General features: G+C 47.2%; 1 protein-coding gene across 2 annotated transcripts in view; it reads left to right on the top strand.

The window, feature by feature from the left end:
* Window positions 1-19086, top strand: part of LOC109567044 (phospholipid-transporting ATPase IB) — a 495212-nt gene that overhangs the window by 260377 nt on the left and 215749 nt on the right. For both annotated transcript variants that reach the window (XM_070800266.1, XM_070800264.1), the window contains 2 exons: window positions 13804-13987; window positions 17943-18053. In XM_070800266.1, the coding sequence (XP_070656367.1) occupies window positions 13804-13987; window positions 17943-18053 (295 nt within the window). The remainder of the gene's footprint in view (window positions 1-13803; window positions 13988-17942; window positions 18054-19086) is intronic.

Genomic DNA, 19086 nt, shown 5'->3' with positions numbered 1-19086 from the left:
CTGATCTGATCTGAGCATTGTTTTTCCTTCCAGTAGATAAAAGTTGACACTTATTATTGTTGGCACATTTTGTGCTAAGCATTGTACCAGGCACTGAGAATACAAAAGAAAATCATCTTTAATTTTTACTTTTTGGCCGCACTGCACAACACGTGGGATCTTAATTCCCCGACCAGGGATTGAACCCTGCCCCCTGCTGTGGAAGCTCGGAGTCTTAACTGCTGGACCACCAGGGATGTCCTCCTAAGGAAAGTCATCTTTGCCTTTAGGAACTAGACAACAGAAACATAAATGGTCACTTCAGGGTGATGGGGTGACGGTTCTGATTGAGATATTTACCAGGTGACCACAGGAGGGTGGTGGAGGTGGCTGGGCTAGTCGGTGGGTGGGCAGATAAGGAGAGGCACTGGGGTAGACCTCTCTCCAGATAAGGAGAGGCACTGGGGTAGACCTCTCTCGAAGAGGAGGTGACCTTGGAACTGGTTTTCAGAATGGGAAGAAGTGACCTGAGGGGAAACAGGAAACTGCGGGTTCGGGGCAGGGGGTGGGGTGGCGTTGGTCAGGAGAAGAAGCAGGCACAGGAACGTGAGTGGGTGGGTGGGGGGTGTAGATGGCACGTAGTTCTGGGCGCCAGAGTTCTCAGAGGGAGGCAGTGTCTGGAGGGAACAGCCTTGATTCAGGGGATGATCAGGAAACCTCTTACTTCAAAAACAGGAATTTATTGTAATTTAATATCGTGGTCTGCACTCAGAGAAAGAAAGGAGAGATTACGTGTTTGAAATATTAATTTGCAAGTCAAATGCAGAAGAGAGTCAAAAGAGAAAATTAAACTAGGTATACCCAGGAAAACACAATTCTAGATATAAAACACCATAGTCTCCTCAGAGTCCATGACTCCTGCATATTTTTAAGTTTTGTTGAGCTATAATTGATAGACCAAAGCTGCACACAGGTAGTGTGTACAGTGTGAACTTGGACATATGCAAATGACCATGAGACCATCACCACCATCAGGGTACCAGACACACCCATCATGAGCACAGCTGATCAGGGATCCTCCTGAGAGGTGAGCTGCTGGCCGTGGGCTCATTCCTGGTGGGGAGAGGCAGGGTGTTTAGGGAAAGGTCCACTGGGCATAGTAGTCCCAAGAGTAGAGCAAGGCTGCTGGGTGGACAAACCTGTGATGCTTGCTCATTTTTTTTTTCCTGGAAAAAACATTAAAACAGGAAGTTTTGAATATTACGGAGAAAAAACAATTACTTCAGGTAACTATAATAGTGCCTCCTTAGTTTCTGTTCATTGTTATCTAAAATCTACTTAAAAAAATATTACTTGTGTGTAGAGATATCCTACTTGCATCTACAAAATTTCTGTTTTGAAAGAATTTCAGAGGGGAAAAATAGAATCCTTTGGGGATTATGTTGATAGTTCAGCAAAGCATATAGTAGCAACATACCCATTTTTAAAGCCTGCTGCTGCTGCTGCTAAGTCGCTTCAGTCGTGTCCGACTCTGTGCGACCCTATAGACAACAGACCACCAGGCTCCACATCCCTAGGATTCTCCAGGCAAGAACGCTGGAGTGGGTTGCCATCGCCTTCTCCGTTTTAAAGCTTAAGAATGTGTTCTTCTGTTGGGCCCCAGTCTAAAAGTGAAGTGAGTTTTCTGACTGCATCCTAGTGGATCAGAAAACTGAGAGGCTCTGGGGCTCCGTGAACTCAGGCAGCCATGCTGTCTGCAGCGGATGATTGCATGTCTTCCTGGTGAAATTGAGCTTTCATTGTGGATCTGATTTGTTGTTCAGTTGCTAAGTCATGTCTGACTCTTTGCAACCCTGTGGACTACATACAGCACGCTAGCCTTCCCTATCCCTCACTATCTCACAGAGTTTGCTCAAACTCATGTGCATTGAGTTGGTGATGCCATCCGGCCATTTCATCCTCTGTCATCCCCTTCTCCTCCTGCCCTCAATCTTTCCCAGCATCAGGGTCTTTTCCAGTGAGTCAGCTCTTCACATCAGGTGGTCAAAGAGCTTCAGCTTCAGCATCAGTCCTTCCAATGAGTATTCAGGGTTGCTTTCCTTTAGGATTAACTGGTTTGATCTCCTTGCTGTCCAAGGGACTCTCAAGTTGATGGGTTCTCTGATTCTCCTGGAACCTTCTCTGTGGTTATTTGAAGATAACTAAGTTAACCTCCTACACTCTTGGTTTATTTTAATCTCATCCAAGGGTAGTGAGCGAGCCTGAGATTATATGTAAAAAATCATGCCCATCATGTGGGTTGCCATTTCCTTTTCCAGGGGATCTTCCTGACCCAGGGATCAAACCTGAGTTTCCTGTATCTCCTGCATTGCAGGCAGATTCTTTTCCTGCTGAGTCACTGGGGAAGCCTGAATACCCTGTGGTGTAGTATAACTCAGGTGGCTGCGATCTGGGCCAAAGGTGGTCATTAAAGGAGTAGAGGAGTGTGGAATAAGTGAGGCTTTTGATGATTGTTCATCAGCTTTTGTTTTTTTTAAAAAAAGCACCCAACACAGTGAACAGTGCTCTCACCATGATGACACCTTGACCTGTCTGCTGTTTACTTTCTCAGCAGAAGTTCCTGGAGTTGAGTTGCCTGTTCAGAAGTGATACCTGGTTATGTCACCCCATTGGTAGTATTTTAAGGGGCTGCACGTGTACCCATACATCATCACTGTGTATTTTTAGTCTATTTAGTTTTTGCCAAATTCTGTTCAAAACACTCCCTCCATGTGAAGACTTTTGGGCTATTTGGTCACTGTCTCTGGCCATCCTTTCAGGATGAGCTCAGAGAAGGGTTCCTTTTATATGATTGTCCCTAACATCTCTTTACTCACCACCCTCTGCTGTGTCCTTGGCTGAACTGTGATGTCCTGGTCACTTTCGTTGTCCCCCCGACTAGGGTGACAAATAAGCAGCTTTTATCTCTCTTGCTGGAGTGTGGCATCCTGGGGGCAGGGCTGGGGTCTGGCTCACCATGGGGTCTTTGGCCCTCTCATGGGACTCTTCCCCAGGGTGGGACTGCAGCTCATGTGCTGAGAGAAGGCACAGACCAGGTGGGTGCCACCTTGGAACCACAGATCAGAGACCTGCTGGCAGGACGATCACAGCACGTGTCAGATCACTGGGTGAGTAAAACACACAGGTGAAGCTGGGAGGTGGCATCACAGACAGCACAGGGGATACGCATGGGAGCCCATGAGCTGGGTGATTCTCCTGGGTGTGGTCCTGCAGCTGCCCACCCCCACTCGACCACCCCCGCCACCACACACACACATGTATAAAACCCTCTCCAGCTCCTTCAGCCAACAGCTCAGAGCTGAATCCTTTGAGTGTTGGCGGAATGTTCTAGGTGTGTGTGTGTGTGTGGTAGGCTGCTTCCTCTTCTCTCGATGAGCACAATACTGCCTTCCTCACATACCAGGGTGACATGCAGCTGTATGTGTGGAGACTTGTTCTGATGGGACAGATCCATCCATAAGCGTCATGAGAGTGGACCACGTACCCAGGAGTGTGGTGACCACTGGTGTTATGTTGGGAAACATCGAGTGTGGTGCTGCCTTGGGGAGATGGAAGCAGGAACGCCAGCCTCAGTGTGGAAGGACAGGGTCTCCATGCCTGCGATGTCACTTCCCAGTTTGTCTTTCAGGGACGAGATGTCTGAGAACTGGCAGCCCCACCAGGGACCCCTAATGATGCTTTGGAGTGAAGGGTCTCCCTGCCTGTGAAGGGTGTCCTTTTCCCCTGGGCGTGGTGAGGGAGTGTGCAGGAAAAGAGGTACCACACCTGCATCAAAACAACCTCCTCAAAGTCAGAACGAGTTTATTTCCTTGATTAACGTGCATCTGGAAGAAATAGAAAATGGCTATTTCCGATTACCATTAAAATGTACTAAGCCAACATTCATGTATATTTTTCTCTCCTTCATTCACTCAAGGACTTGAAAAGAAACCACTTCCCTTGCATTTAGCACCATGTCTGTGTGATTTATGGACTTCCCAGGTGGTGCTAGTGGTAAAGAACCCACCTGCCAATGCACAAGACACAAGAGACGCAGGTTCGATCCCTGGGTTTGGAAGATGCCCTGGAGAAGGAAATGGCAACCCACTCCAGTATTCTTACGTGGGAAGTCCCATGGACAGAGGAACCTGACGCGCTTTAGTCCATGAGGTCACAAAGAGTTGGACATGACTGAGTGACTGAGCACACACACATACACACTGTGTGATTTATTCCAAGAGCTGCCGGGTGCCCTGCAGATGCATCTGATTCAGTGGGGATTGATGTCCCACCTCATCACTGCAGCGCCTCAGCAGCTAGGGGGATGTCTCTGTACGTCCAACTTAATTGCCAGATGCATTTATATTGGTCAGCCAGTTGGCTGCAGTCTGTATAGCTGGATTGTTAACATATATATTCTTTTGTTCAACTAATGACCTAAATTTTATAGCATGTGGATAAAAAGTGTCCCCACATGTAGAAAGGAAACTGACAGAGCATGTCGGTGTCTCATTAAACTAACTGGCCCTGGCCTCTGGGGATATCTGTGAGCAAGTCAGACAGAGTGGGCTTATCCCCATGCTGATGGCCCAGATCCATCAAGCGGTTATCTCTCCAGGAAGCAGCAGCCTTCTGTTTGCTTCTTAGGGAAACTCCAACTTTTAAACATTTCAAACAGAAAAAAAAAAAAACAAAACCCTCTGTGATGTGTGTGTGTGTGTGTGTGTGTGGCGGCGGGTGGGGGTGGGAGCATTGAGGAGGTGCTGCTTTTGCAAATATGACTTAATAGGCTGCAGCTAGCTTCTTGGAAACCAAACCATCTTTTCAGTAATGTTGAAAAGCCTTTCCCTTCGACTGAAAATGCCTTTGACTTTAGAAGAACTCTGCTTAGAGTTTTGTGGCTCCATCGAGCCCCGTGTGAGGGAGCACATAGTGGGGAGTTGTCTGATGGCACAGAGGCATACATCATTTTAGCTCTAAAAATTGTATCAGAGATGAAGAACACATTCACATTCTAATTTAATGTCTTTCTGTGACTTTAATCATCATCTCAGAAATGAAGTGCTTTTTAGATTCGGTTGTCTTTTACAATGAAAGTGAGTGTTGGTTGCTCAATCATGTCCTACTCTCTGTGACCCCACAGACTATAGCCTGCCAGGCTGCTCTGTCTATGGGATTCCCCAGGCAAGAATACTGAAATGGGTAGCCATTCCTTTCTCCAGGGTACCTTACTGGACCAGGGATTGAACTGGGGTCTCCTGCATTGCAGACTGATTCTTTACTGTCTGAGGCACCAGGCACCAGCAGATTATCTCTGATATAAGAGAAGAATCACAGATTTTGTTAGTATCATAGGGTAATTGAGAATGGTCATCTACTGGAGGGGGTAGTTTTATTTCTGACTTGTTCACTGATATTATCTTACATAGCTAGGGCTATTTGACATTATTTTATATGTTTCTATCCATTTTCTTTGGAAAGTGTAAAACGGGGTCTATAAACTTTCACTTGTATTAATTGCACCCCAGCTGGGTTATAGTTTGCTGTTTTGTTTTGATTTTGGAGCTGAGAGCAAGGAGGATGATGTGGGGTCTGAATGAAGAGAACCGGGCTTCTGAGTTTGAGGTCACTTGGGGAGGAGGTTGTGCTTATGGCTGCTGCACATACATTAGTGGGATTTGTCACTGAATCTAGGGAACAAAGGGCATTGTTTTAGGGCATGAGGATGGAGTGGGCTCATCGTACAGTGGTGATGGTTCAGAAAAAGCTGGTGTTATTTCACCTCCATCTTCAGATGCAGGCCTTCTGCTCAGCTCCCCACTTCCTCTGGGACAGAGCTGCTGAGCGACAGGTGCTGACACTGACAAGGTCGCTCATTCCTCGTTTGCTGTTTGCTCCGTGCATATCCATCCCCACAGCACACAGCAGAGGGGCTTCCATCACTTCTGCAGCCTTGGTCACGAGGGTAAATGAGCTGAAGCCCTTGTGTGCCAAGCACATTGTTGGGTGTGTGGACAGTTGAAAAAGGGGAGACATAGTCTTCACTCTGCAAGACCTGAAATCTTGCTTGTGCTTACTTACATTCATATTCAGTAGGTATGAATAGTAGTGTAAATGATTATACTATTCAATGGGTTGGTGCAGAAAGAAACCGTATATTAAATTATACATGGAGATGTCCGACACAGGACTTTAGGGGAAGGGCTAATAAATTCAATAAACCATCAGCAGTAAGAATAGAAGAGTTTTCTTTGAGCCAAAGTGAGGACAATAGCCCAGAAGCCTGATTCCCACATGACGCTGAGAAACTGCTCTGGAGAAGCAGGGTTCTCAGCACAGTTTTATATCTTGTCAGAACAAAGAGCATTCAACAAGCCAGGGATACATTTCTTCAGGGTTTCAAATCACAGACCAACCTGACATCCACGGAGAGTCAGCATGACCTTGGCACCTGGGAGGGAGCCTTACCATCAAAGGAGGACCAGCACCAGCGTCCCGGGAAGGGAGGCGTTTAATCTTTATTTTGAACGTGGACAATTCTTCACTTCTGGTCAGTGTGTGCTTCTCTTTGATAATTAAAGCAGATATACAGTGTATGTTTGATAGGCCACAAACAGGCTGTTCTAGTTAGCATCCAATTCAAGTCAACTCATTCAAGTGAACTCAGAATGACTTCCCCAGACCTCAATAGGTGAACATTTATTTTTTTATTTTGAAAAACAGGCTGGTAGAGATTTAATTTTATATACCATATAGTTCCCCTCTTAAACGCATACAGTTCAGTGGGTTTTAGTATATTCACAAGTATGCAGCCATCAGCACAGTGAACTTTAGAACGTTTTCATCACCTCAGAAAAAAACCCCTTTCGCTGTCACCCCACTAACCCACCAAAGTACAAGCAGCAGACGGAGAACCAGAAGGCAAAGTAGCTTTGTTTGAGTTTTGTTACATTGTTTGAAAAACATATAACAACACAGAAGGTATCATACTTCAGAGTCTATCTGTAGTTCAGTAGGTCCCCTACACCCGAACCTTCAAGTTGCAGACTTTCAAAGATGCAAATGTGCGTTCCATTAACATCAGGCATGAGTGACATTGCACCTGGCCCTTCATCTCCAATTGCTGACGACCCTTCAGCTCTACCATCTCCCACCTCCTCTCCCCGCTCCAGTTAGTAACTCTTCTGGTCTGGTCTCATGATGCCAGCCCCTGTGTGCCAGCTGTTGTACTGGACTACTGTACTTTTCAAGGTACTGTGCTATAAGATTCAAATGTTTTCTTTGTTTTTCATGCACTGTTTGTGTGAAAAGTATTATAAACCTATTACAGTACAGTACTATATAGCCAATTGTGTCACTTGGGTACCTAGGCTATCTGCTGAATTTAGAACAAATTGGATTTAACAAATACGCTCTCGGAATAGAACTCATTTGTATGTAAGGGATGTATTTACCTATTCAGTTTAATTCGACACTCTGGGGATGCGTGTGTATGTGTAAATGAACTGAAGAGTTTGGGTGTTCGCTGTGACACTGATCTAGTCTCATGCCCCCGACACATCCTCTTGGTTGGGGGCCACTTGTTTGGCTGCGAGGTGGGTGGAATCATAAGGTTGCATCAAGGCTCTTGTGAGCCGAGAACTCAGACCTGTCTTCGTGGAGCTGGGAGCCCCTCTAAGGGAGCAGCTCCCTGCCACACACATCTCAAGAGTCTCAGCTGGAACTTCGTTTTCTCTCTCCCCTTGACCCCAGTCTGGTACCAGCCCTAGCCCTGCAGTCAGGTGTCTGGTGAGTTCTCTCTTGGTCCTCGTTACAAGCTCAGCATCAAGGTGCTCTGCCCTGAGGCAATGTGGTCCTGCCAGACAAGGTGGGCCTGGCAGGTGCTGGCGGCACCGACCCACTACCAGCCTGTAAACGGCAGGCTTGATTCTTTGGCAGTGGCACAAGAGGTTGCAAAAAGGTGGAAACCCGATACATGTGGTTGTTGGTGAATTCATTTCCTCTGAAAGTACCAGGTGGAATCAAAGGTTGTGATTTGGGCTTCTCTGCACAGGCAAACGAATCCTCTTAATCTTGCACTTTCTTTAATCAAACTGCAAGATGAACATTATTCACTTAGCATGCTAAGTGTGTCCTTGAACATGAAATTAAAACTGTTCATTATAATTAAGAAGGAGGAAATGGGGAACTGTGTTTGAAGTCCCAAAGAATCATTTAAAAAATGGATGATTCAGCAAATGTTCATTTATTACCTGTTGTGTTTGGTGCTGTAAAGCAGGTCCCAAACACTGGATAGCTCAGAGCCCAGGTGTGGAGACAGAAGTGCATACTACACTTCAGATGAGGCTTTATCTGAAGAAGCACTATGATGATAGCCTCGATCAGCTCGAAGAACGAGTTACAGATACAGCTTTGCAGTAGACTTGGCTGACTGCGGTCATAGTTCATTTCCTCTGGGGGTGCACATGCCTTAAGGCCCACGTCCTCTCTTTACACAAACCCCCATGGATGTTCACTATACCAGGTGTGCCCACCAGCCCAGGACCTCCTGCCCCATGTGCTTGATGGCTTGCCATATCTCTCTTGATGGCAGGCCATAAAGTCCTCTGTCCAGGACTTTAGCAGGTGTCCAGAGCCATCAAGAATCATTTTTGGGCTCTGTTTGGGGAGTGGTAGAATGCTATTTTTTTTTCCAGTAGCCTTTATTTTTAGAAGTTTTAGGCTCACAGGAAATGAAGGAAAGGTCTAGCTATCCCCCTGTCCCCCTGCCCCACACATGCATGGCTTCCCCCGCTATCAACATCTATCGCCCAGCAGCCATAGCTGACGGTAGGGTTCTCTCTTAGTGTTGTACATCCTATGGGTTTGGATGAATGTACCTCCTGGTTTACACACGTTTACTTGTATGGTCATAAAAAGGGAAGCATATTATTTCCTGCTATCGAGACCAAGAATTAGTGGTTTTTATTAAACATGCATTGTATTGCATGCGTGCTCAGTCATGTCTGACACTTTGCAACCCCATGGACTGTAACCCACTAGGCTCCTCTGTCCATGGGATTTTCCAGGCAAGAAGACTGGAGTGGGTTGCCATTTCCTTCTCCAGTTTATTAAATATAAACTTTAGCTTTGAGAAGGGTCTGTGTTATTTAAAAGAAAGACCTTTGTTTAGTTCACTTCTTTTCCCACCCAACAAATCCCACTCTCAAATTTTTAAAAAAAGGACAGGAGAGAGAGGCATTGATTTGTGCACTAACCCCCTAGGCATGGGAACCTGGCCTGGCTACCACCATCCCCGGGCCTCTCAGCACTCTTGGCTGTTTGGATTAGGACTGGAGTGAAGGTCAGTGGTGAAATGGCTGCCTTCTTTTCACAGAGTATGAGCAGTTAGACCTTGCCTTGCTTGTTGATCATTAACCAGGTGGGGGCCTTTGTTCCAGGCACAGGTGATGGGCAGGTGTGATTAAGGTCATTCTCTTAAGCACCTCGGTCGTCATTCATTTTCAGCCTTGCAGCGTCTCATGATGCCTGGTCCTGATGGAGCCGTCAGCTTGCTCCGAGACATCAAAACTCAAGCCCTTCTCAGCTTTCTTCCCGACTGTATTTCCTATACCCACCTGCCCTGGAGCTGAGGCCAGGCATGCTGTTTTGAAATAGTAGTGAAATTTACAGTGGGGAGTAGTTAATGTATGTTAGCTTCAAGAAAGCAGACACTCCTGAGAGGGTCTTGGGGGCCTTAATAAAGCATTTCAAGGAAGCAGAGTATCGAATTTATGCTTTTTGTGCTAAAAACATTAACGTATTTAAATGTGCTATTCTAATCCCTCTTGCAGCCTGGGAACAGGAGGATCCTATATCTTTTATTTAAATCCCAGCCTTCCTCTACTGCGCCTAGTATAGGAAGAAACAGACACTAACCAGTCAACTTCAGTGAATATAAAACTCAGTGTCATTCACAACATACAACCTAGTAAAGTTTTTATAAAATGCAGTTGCGCAGATCTTAATCGATTTGACACCATTTGGTGTCAGTGTTGGGTTTTCAGAAGCCAGCCTCCTGTCTGAGCACCTCTTGAGTTGCTCTGTGATAAAATTGTCATGGACACAAGTGCAGATGATAAATCCTGAACCCACAAGTTGGGTATCCTGATTTCAAAGGGAGCCCTTTCTCAGTTGCAGAGTAAGCTGATCTTTAGCCAGGGTGTCCTCCCTTTACCAAGAGCACTTCTGAAAGCCTGAGTTGCCAGGCAGCATTTACAGCCCTGGTGCAGGATCAGGTTATAAAGGTTTTGTTCTCTTAATAAAGAAGATCAGGTTCCCTCTGACTCGCGCTGTGGGATGCCTGGTCTTTCCCCCCGGAGGCTGGGGAGCAAGATGGGCCGTTAGCGGGCAGATAGTCACTGAGGTCAGGGATAAATATTAATAGATGGCCTCATCTCCACATTACGTGGGAGCATCCTTCCTTTTAAAATTCCTGTTTATTGAGGAAATTTTCAGTGTTTGTAATCAAGATGTAGAGGTCATATAAAGCTGACCTCAGAGGACCAGAAAATCTGGTCTTGAAATTTTTCATCCTTAAATCTTGGGTAATGCATCCCAGTGAAAGTTCCCCGGGCGAGTTGGTTTTTCAAGGTCCAACACTAAATGTAGGAGAGTCAGGACTGTATTTTGTGCTGTGTGTGTGTGTGTGTGTGTGTGTGTGTGTGTGTGTGTGTACAGCTCTAAGATAGTCAGGGACCCCTCCAGATTTTATATGATTATTAAATATAAAATGAGGTAAATGAACCTTTTAAACAAGGATATTATCAGTAGAAAAGGTTGATGTATTGTTATAGCAGTCAGTTTATATAAATAGTATTTTTTAAAAGCCTCTCAAGTTCTTTTTTTTGCTTCTGTCCTCCTCCCTTCCCACTTTTGCCCCCTCCCCTCCCCTTCCTCCCTCTTTTCCTCCTTCTTGGTAGAGTTTGAAGATGAGCTCAACTTCAGCTTTTGAAAGTTGAGTTCTACCCGAAGCATCTTTTCTGGAGTGTGGAATCATTTTTACTTACCATTTATGGAAAATGAATACTGAGACCATGTTGGAAATCATCTTTGTACCTGTAGAATGCTGCAGAAATGTTACACTTTCTGCAGTTTGAATTTAATATCTGCCCACATATATGTATTAAGTTCCTAAAGTGACTATAGAATTGTCCCAGCAGGATATAAAGCAAAATGACAGGGCTCCTCCCTGCTTTCCCCCAACCCCCGCAGAGCCAGATTTGTCATATTGTGCCCAAAGCACACACGCAACCTCCGCTGTCATCAGAGGGAGACCGCCTTATGGCTGAAACTGGCAAAATGCAGGAAATGTTATCAAAACGTGTGCATTTCAGCCATACCAAAATAAGTAACGGTGCTGGCACACCTGGGTTCTTGGCTTCATTTCTTAGCAAATCCTGTGGCATGTTGGCCTGTGTGTCATAGCGTTGGCTGGGCAGCATCAGGGTTCATCGTTAATTCATGCAGTTGTTTGTCACCAGTAATGAGATTCCGCGTTTTATTCAGTCAGCAAGTTTAGTGCTTATTCTAACCTCTGCATTGATCGTTCTTAGTGCAAAGGCACTGAAGAGTTGGAGGTTTCAATAGAGTGTGATTTCAGACTGAAATCCTTGTGCAGAGAGCAAATACCCGGTGAAGTGCTTAAACAGACCTTGTTTGGAGGACTTGCATCACCCGACATCCCGAGACTGTTTGTAGAGACTTGGTGAGCCAGTGTCTGCTCCACCCTCTAAGTGCTTGTTTAAGATGATACTCAGGGCCTCACCGTCGGCTTATCATAGTCAAAGCACAGTGATGGAGAGAGGCCCGGGGTGGAGTGGGGGAGGGGGAGTAGGAAGAGACCAGGCTTACGTGCTAGCCCCAGGAGAGCCCTACGAGAGGCCTAAGAGCGCTGGCAGCTATACGTCACTAAGAGCTGTCACAAAAAGCCTGTAGTAAGTCTATAATGTTTCCAGGAATGTTGGTAGGAAACAGAATCAAGACCCTTGGCCTGTTTAGTCAGGAAGCTTGTAAACAGCGTCCATTCCTGGATCACAGGTGGTGGGGGAGGGGTGCTTTTATCTACTTCTGAGGGTGTCAAGTTTAGATCTTACAGAGGCGTCTGGTCATTTTTTGAATGCTTTCATTCACTATGTTTCTAGGTCTGTTACTTATACAGAAGTTAACGTATTTTTGTGTAGGTCGAAGAGTATTTTTTCCTCTGTTATTCATAGTATGGTTACAGATGTAATTAATCTTAGAGCCGTGATTATGGTGGTTAGTCCCCATGGATTGAAAGTCCACTGCATGAATTGTTGGATTAGCAGTGAGGCTGGGGTGAGGGCCAGGCGGGATGAGTAAGGAAAGGTGAAAGAGACAAACACACACACCCGGCAGAAAGGATGTGCTCAGTCACACTGAGTATATATTAATTAGGGTTCATAGAAGGAAATGCAGTTTAGGGACTAGCACTTCAAGTGCTGGTGGCCCCTCTGTGGTCTCTCATCCTTCCCGCTCTTTTATGAGGTCGGAGGAGGAATAGTAACTTCAGTCCTATGGCATTTTGTAGAAAACCTCCCCTTTTATATTACCAATCAGATGTGGTTTTGAAATTTTTTAAACTTTTATATTGGAGTGTAATTTACAATGTTGTGTTAGTTTCAAGTGTGCAATACAGAGTCAAGCATGACTGGAACAACTTAGCACACACGCGCCATATACTAGTCATTTTGAAAAGTAAAAGTGAAAGTGTTAGTCGCTCAGTTGTGTCCACTCTTTGCAACCTCATGAACTGTAGCCCACCAGGCTCCTCTGTCCATGGAATTCTTTAGGAAAGAATACTGGAGTGGGTAGCCATTCCCTTCTCCAGGGGATCTTCCCAACCCAGGGATCAAACTCGGGTCTCCTGCATTCTAGGCAGATTCTTTACCATCTGAGCCACCATGCTTTATTATCTGGTTTTATACTCTGAACAAACACTTCATCATAGCTGATGGTGCTGTGTTTTGGACCCCATACATTTATACTGCTCTTTCTCCCAGGTGGGCTTTGGAAAAGAGTCCACTGTCTTTGACTCTCCGTGGAAATAGCCCCTCTCAGGTGCCAGTTGCACACCATCTCCTTTGGGGCTGGGCTTCTACAAGTTCGGTGTCAGTGGACCTTCTGTCCTGGGATTGCCCGTCTTCAGCCCTTCTGCCTTGGCTGCCCTTCAAACGCTGCCTCCATCTCCAGGGTGGAGATGGAGACCTCTTTCTTCTTTTCTCTCACAGTAGTCCTCTTTTCTGCACTTCTCAAGCCCTGCCAATTTTTCATTCCCTTTTCTGAAAGCAGGTTTTGTAGAAAATTCCCTTGCCCGCCCTGTTACATATGATGGACGGCAAAGCAAAACGAATCTGTGCTAGTTTTCTGATTTATTGGGAAGACCTATCCCAAGACCTCTGTGAGCATCTCAGCTGCCTTTATCATCCGGGAGGGCAGGCATGCCCCAGAGGAGTTTGCACGTATCGCTCCCGCCCGGCAGTGTGATTACTGAGGGGCTGTGTTTTGAGTTAGCTTGAGTTGTGTATTTCATTTGTGAAGCTGGCACATACTTGAAAGCCGCAAGCTACTGTTTTCTGAAAGCTTCTTTGCACATGAGCCTAAAACCGTCTGTATTGGATTTGGAAATTATCCAGTAACTGCCCTTTTAATGCAGTGAAATGTAGATTACAGCTGTTTCCTCTGGAAGGACCCGTAGAGTCCTAACTCATCTCTCTCCTCCTCCAGGGTGTCTCCTCTGCAGAAGTCGGAGATAGTGGATGTGGTGAAGAAGCGGGTGAAAGCCATCACCCTGGCCATCGGGGATGGTGCCAACGATGTGGGCATGATCCAGACGGCACACGTGGGTGTAGGCATCAGTGGGAACGAGGGCATGCAGGCCACTAACAACTCGGATTACGCCATCGCTCAGGTGAGCCGTGTGGTCAACCGGCCGTCATGTGTAGTTGACAGAGTCCGCTGGGCATGAAGGCCAGCTGGTGCTTGACCTTCAGTCCAGTCCTTCAGCTGCCCCTTTGGAGGTGGCGTGGAGGAGAACCCACTGGTGTAGCTGGGTTTCTCTCTTGGCTTCATCTTGTGTAGTTACGAGGCCCTGTCCTGTGCTATGGGTTTCTTTTTCGGCTGTGGGAAGGGCCAGGCTTTCTGTCGTCCAGGTGAGAGGTCATTTCCAACAGGTGGATCTCTGATTTTATGATAATAATCTCTTCCCCTAAACCCTGCAACTGCTGCGTGTTCTCTTCCAGCATCCTCTGTGCCCAAGGATGGCTGTGCTTGTAGTACCTGTTCTCTGTATTCCCCTCCTGGCATCTTCCCTCTTCCAGAAGATGCTGTAACCCTCTCTCTCACATGCACATAAGGTCAGGGGAATCAGTGATTGACAGACACTGCCCTCTTGGCTGTGCCATGGAGGGCACAGGCCACTGCTGTCAGGTGAACTGTCAGGAGCGTGGACCCCAGGCGTGGGCAGCAGTTCCCCCCCGCCCCCCGCCCCCCCCCCCCCCCCCCCCCCCCCCCCCCCCCCCCCCCCCCGCCGTGGTCAGCAGCACAAAGCTTTTGGCAGTTCGATTCAGCAGAGGCTCCTGACATACTTAGTAGCTCCTGTCCTAGAAGTCGGAGACGGAACAGAATGCCCAGTTCTCAGTGACAGCCCCAAAGTGAAGGGAAATGGCCAAGCTCCTGCCCCCGCTGGGATTTGCATCCAGACCATTTTTGCTGCCTGACCATCCGGGAAATCTAGGTGTCTCAGAGAACACAGACCGTTTCCTCCTGTCTCCGATCACAGTGTGCTGGGATTAAATGCCTGCTTGTTGGCTCGAGTCCCCTCGTGTTCTTCTGTGTTCAGTCTTTGGGAGAATGCATTAACCTTATCACATGCGCACGAGTAATCATGGCTTTTTCCTCCTTGATGCTGAAATCTGGGGCTGCGTGTTAAGTGTGGAAGAACTTGTTGCAAGCCCAGGGATGCAGACTAGCCTTCTGCATTTTCAAGGCCCCACTTCCCAGAGCGGGTGCTCTGCTTAGATGCCATCTCAAATCCCTACCCCCTGCCCCCACCCGCCAGCTAGTGGTTTTGCAAACAGAGAACAGCAGGATCCTTATAAGTCCAAAAAGTGCACGAAATCAACCTTGTTCCTTTTGTCAATTTCAAATGAATCCTCAAGATGGTAGGAGGAGGAATTCCGACTTTATAGGTGGGAAAACTGGGCTTCCTTTACAAGCAGTGACCTATCGCAGGTCCCAACCCCCAGGGTCAGAGAACAGTGGACCTGCACATGACCTTGGGGAACTAGCCCCGCGCACCTGCCTGGTCCCTTTCCCAAGTCAACTGCCCCAAGGCCTGTGGGACTCACGCTTCCTGCAGGCTGTCAGCACCTGGAGATGTTATGCACCCCAGCATTATTAAATACTTGAGTTATAGCATCATATGGCTGGCAGGGGTCTTCAGAGGTTTCCTAGGAGCTCCAGGCAAATATTTGTCCGTCTATTTCTCGCAAATGTCAAGGGAAGGGAGATTCCATGACCTGCTTTATTGAAACCGGACTAATAGGATGTGGGATCTGGAGCAGTTGGTCTCTTCAAATTAAAGGCAAATCAAAATGACAAGCAAATCAAAATGAAAGGGCAGATGCAGAGGAGAACAGGGCTTTGTGATTCTGTTTGGGGCTTTTCTTGTCCATCCAGCCTACATCACCTGTGCTGGAGGAGCTGATAGACAGCCCCAAAGACTGAACACAGAGGAACACCAGGGTTCTCTAGCCAACAAGCATCCCTGCGTGTCCCCCCGTCCACCATCCTGTTCAGGTATAGACAGAGATCCCATTATTTCGGGTCTGCGTTCTGCTTACCTCATAGCCTCCTCACCAGGATGTTTCCTCTGCCACAGTTACTAGGTAGGACATGCCACAACTGACTGAGTTCCTTTGGTTGAAGTTAATAAAGTGATAAACGTCTTTGGTCAAAGTTCATGCCTTAGCACTTGATCTGTTTATTTTAATGTGGATGAGCACGTGTGTGGATGAGCACGATTGGAATCAAAGAATCCAATCCCTTTGATTGGATTCTTGAGAACGTGCCCTGAAAAGTTATATCCAGAAGGAAAAAAAGGTTAGCTCAAAGACTTGTCCTCGGGAAAATGATGAAGTCGGCAAAGCGCTGGTTCTGTTTCTCCCCAGCTGGCCTGTGCTGTGTCCACGGGGTGGCCCCAGGCTGCCGGCCGGCCCGTCGGGGCCTCACTGCGCAGGGCCAGCCGGTGTCATGTTGTGTCTCCAGCCCTCTGCTGCCTGTTCTCCTTGGAGAGAGTCATTTCTGCCCCCTGCCTCCTTAATGTTTTTTGAGCAACCTCATGAAAACAGCATTTTGATTTAGGATTTTTGTTTTGTTTTGTTTTCTGAAAAGAAATCACTGTAGCACTAAGCCAGGGCCTTCTGGATGGTTCCAACAGATGTTCTCTGTACTCATGGAAGGTTGAACGCCAGGGGGTCCGGGTCAAATACAAGCTTCCTCTTTATTTGTTTAGCCATTCCCCTTGAAATCCTTGATGACCCTGTATGGGAAGCTTTATTTCTCCATGTGTACCCACTCCCACCACTCCAGAGTCTCACTCAGCTTTTGGAGCCACATGTAGACAAGCCATCTGCAGAAACTCCCCCAGATGTGGTTCACGTGGCTTGAGCTCCTGTCCTTAGTGTTAACACCAGCTATTATGTGGCCTCCTCTCGAAAAAGTGTTTAAAAAATACTATATCTTTGGCCAGTCTTTCTTTTCTGTAGATGGTTAAATGTAATTTCAAAAGTAACTTAAAGTTAATAGGAAGTTGACGATGGCAGAACTCCTAGTATCTGTGCATGGTCCTCTCTTGTGGGAGAGTGACGGATTTGAGTTTGTGGGCTGCCTTGCAACTCAGAACAGGAGGTAAGGTTTTAGTTCAAGGCAACCAAGGAGGACTCAGTGCCAGGAGAGGCTAACTGAATACATAGGAACTGTGAAGTGAAGCAGGATCACATCTAACAATGCATACCGCCAGAACACGCCTAGACTACGACCCCCAAAAAAGCCCATCTCCCTCCCTCTGGCTCCTTGTTCACACTTTTGGAGGCTTTTGTGAAATAGGACCCAGAAGGCAAAGCCAGGCTAAGGGGAGGCTGAGGAGATAGGATTGGAGTGGTGTCCAAAGACCCCCTGCCCCGAGGAGGATTTGAGTATTTTATTGGAATATTGTTGAATATTTCAGACTGCGAGAGCTAAGCCATTACATCACTCTCAACTTGGTGTCAGCTGCGTGTTGATGTTTTATTTGGATGGATGAATACATCACATTTCAGCAAGAGGGGCTCTTACTTGTTGGAGGCCAGAAAAAGGGGAAGGAGATGGGTCTAGAAGTGGAGGGCAGAGCCTCTGTCTCTCTGTGTGTGGAGTGTCATTGTCTTTCACCTGCAGGCTGACAGTGAAAATAGGAATAGGTAGTATCTATATGCGTATCCCTCTTCTTAAGAGGATACAGGTACGTGACGGTCCCTGTCCCCTGCTCCTGTTGTCGTTACAAAATTGGTGATCGAATAGAAGCATCTGATTGCCCTGCTCTTTTCTTCCAATTCTGATTGGTCACCACCTTTTAATAATTAATATCCTAAAAGCATTAGGGTACATAGAATTTCACAAGACAGCAATTTGAAGTCTAGCTGTGTAACTGGGGAAAATCATAACTCTGTAGCTTAAAGAGGAGATCTTAGTCCTTCTCACCTGGCCCGAAAGCTCTGCCTCTAAAGCGAGTGGTGTTCTTGGACACCAGCAGAACCTGGGTTCCTCCACTCCCTTGCCCGTCTTCTTCTCCATAGGACATTCCAGACCCTCTTTCTTTCCTTTTTCAGTTTTCCTACTTGGAGAAGCTCCTGCTGGTTCACGGCGCCTGGAGCTACAACCGGGTGACCAAGTGCATCTTGTACTGTTTCTACAAGAACGTGGTGCTCTACATCATTGAGGTGAGCAGGGCTGGCCCCTTCCTTCAGGAGGAGGGTCCTTATCAGAGGGACATTAGGTGACTTCAAGGAAGGGTTTTGTTCATGGAAAACTTAAAAGATGCTCCCCTGACGTGTGGAGACCTGCGACACCTACTCAGCCTCTTTGAAGCTGGGGATCCCTTCCAGATCTAGTTTTGCTGGAGCAAAAGTCAGACGTCCACGGCTGCCTTCTCCACAGCACATGCCCTCCTCTCCCTGATGGACAGAGGGACAGGGCAAGGCCCTCTCCTCTGCATGTCCCTCCTGCTGTCACTCACACCCTCCCCCACCCCCCAGTGGCCAGAGCCTGGCAGCAGACGTTGGCACCTGGCGTGGTGGGTGCTGAAACGTTCCTAGGCAACCCAGTCTGGTTTTTCTTCACTGAATGGAAGGGTTTCTTGCTGGATGTCTCACGGGCTCTGCAGTCTTCCTGAGCTTTTAGTTCTTGCTTCTGGGACATGTGGATGCTGCCGCTTTAGCCGGGAGGATGTGGGATTGAGTGGGGAGGAAGCCAGGAACGTAATTAAAAATGTCTCAATGAACGCATTGAGTCGCCAGCGTGTTTTTCAAGACGCGGCTTCGGTTGTAAGTGAAGTACACATGCTGGTTGGAGGGACCAGCGGGGCGGAGGTGCTGGCGCAGGGACGAGTGGAAAAGACACTTCAAGTTCCGCCCCGATGGGAGCACCAGCCACCTCGTTCCTCCTCCTTTGGAGCAGCTCTAGTGTAAAGGTGTGGCCATCACGACTAAGAGATTTCCAGACGTGTTTAGGAAAGAGGCAACAGGCAGTCACTCTGGGGAAATAGGGAAGCAGTGGTCATTGTGTGTGGTGCGGGTTATTTTGTGTCTGGTTTCTCCACTCTTGGCAGAAATAATAACCGAGGCATAGATCGACTGTTTCTGATGTGGTCCCTGAAAAGGCTCAGCTCAGATCATGGGACACGGGGTTTGCTAGTGGAACTGCGGTTAACCGTTTCTTGACCAAATCATCTGCTCCTTCCTGTTGAAGAGTCAG

This window comes from Bos indicus, chromosome 12, assembly GCF_029378745.1.
Source record: "Bos indicus isolate NIAB-ARS_2022 breed Sahiwal x Tharparkar chromosome 12, NIAB-ARS_B.indTharparkar_mat_pri_1.0, whole genome shotgun sequence".
Classification (NCBI taxonomy): domain Eukaryota; kingdom Metazoa; phylum Chordata; class Mammalia; order Artiodactyla; family Bovidae; genus Bos; species Bos indicus.
Note: the sequence above shows the minus strand (reverse complement) of the source record. Positions and strands in the feature narration are given on the sequence as shown.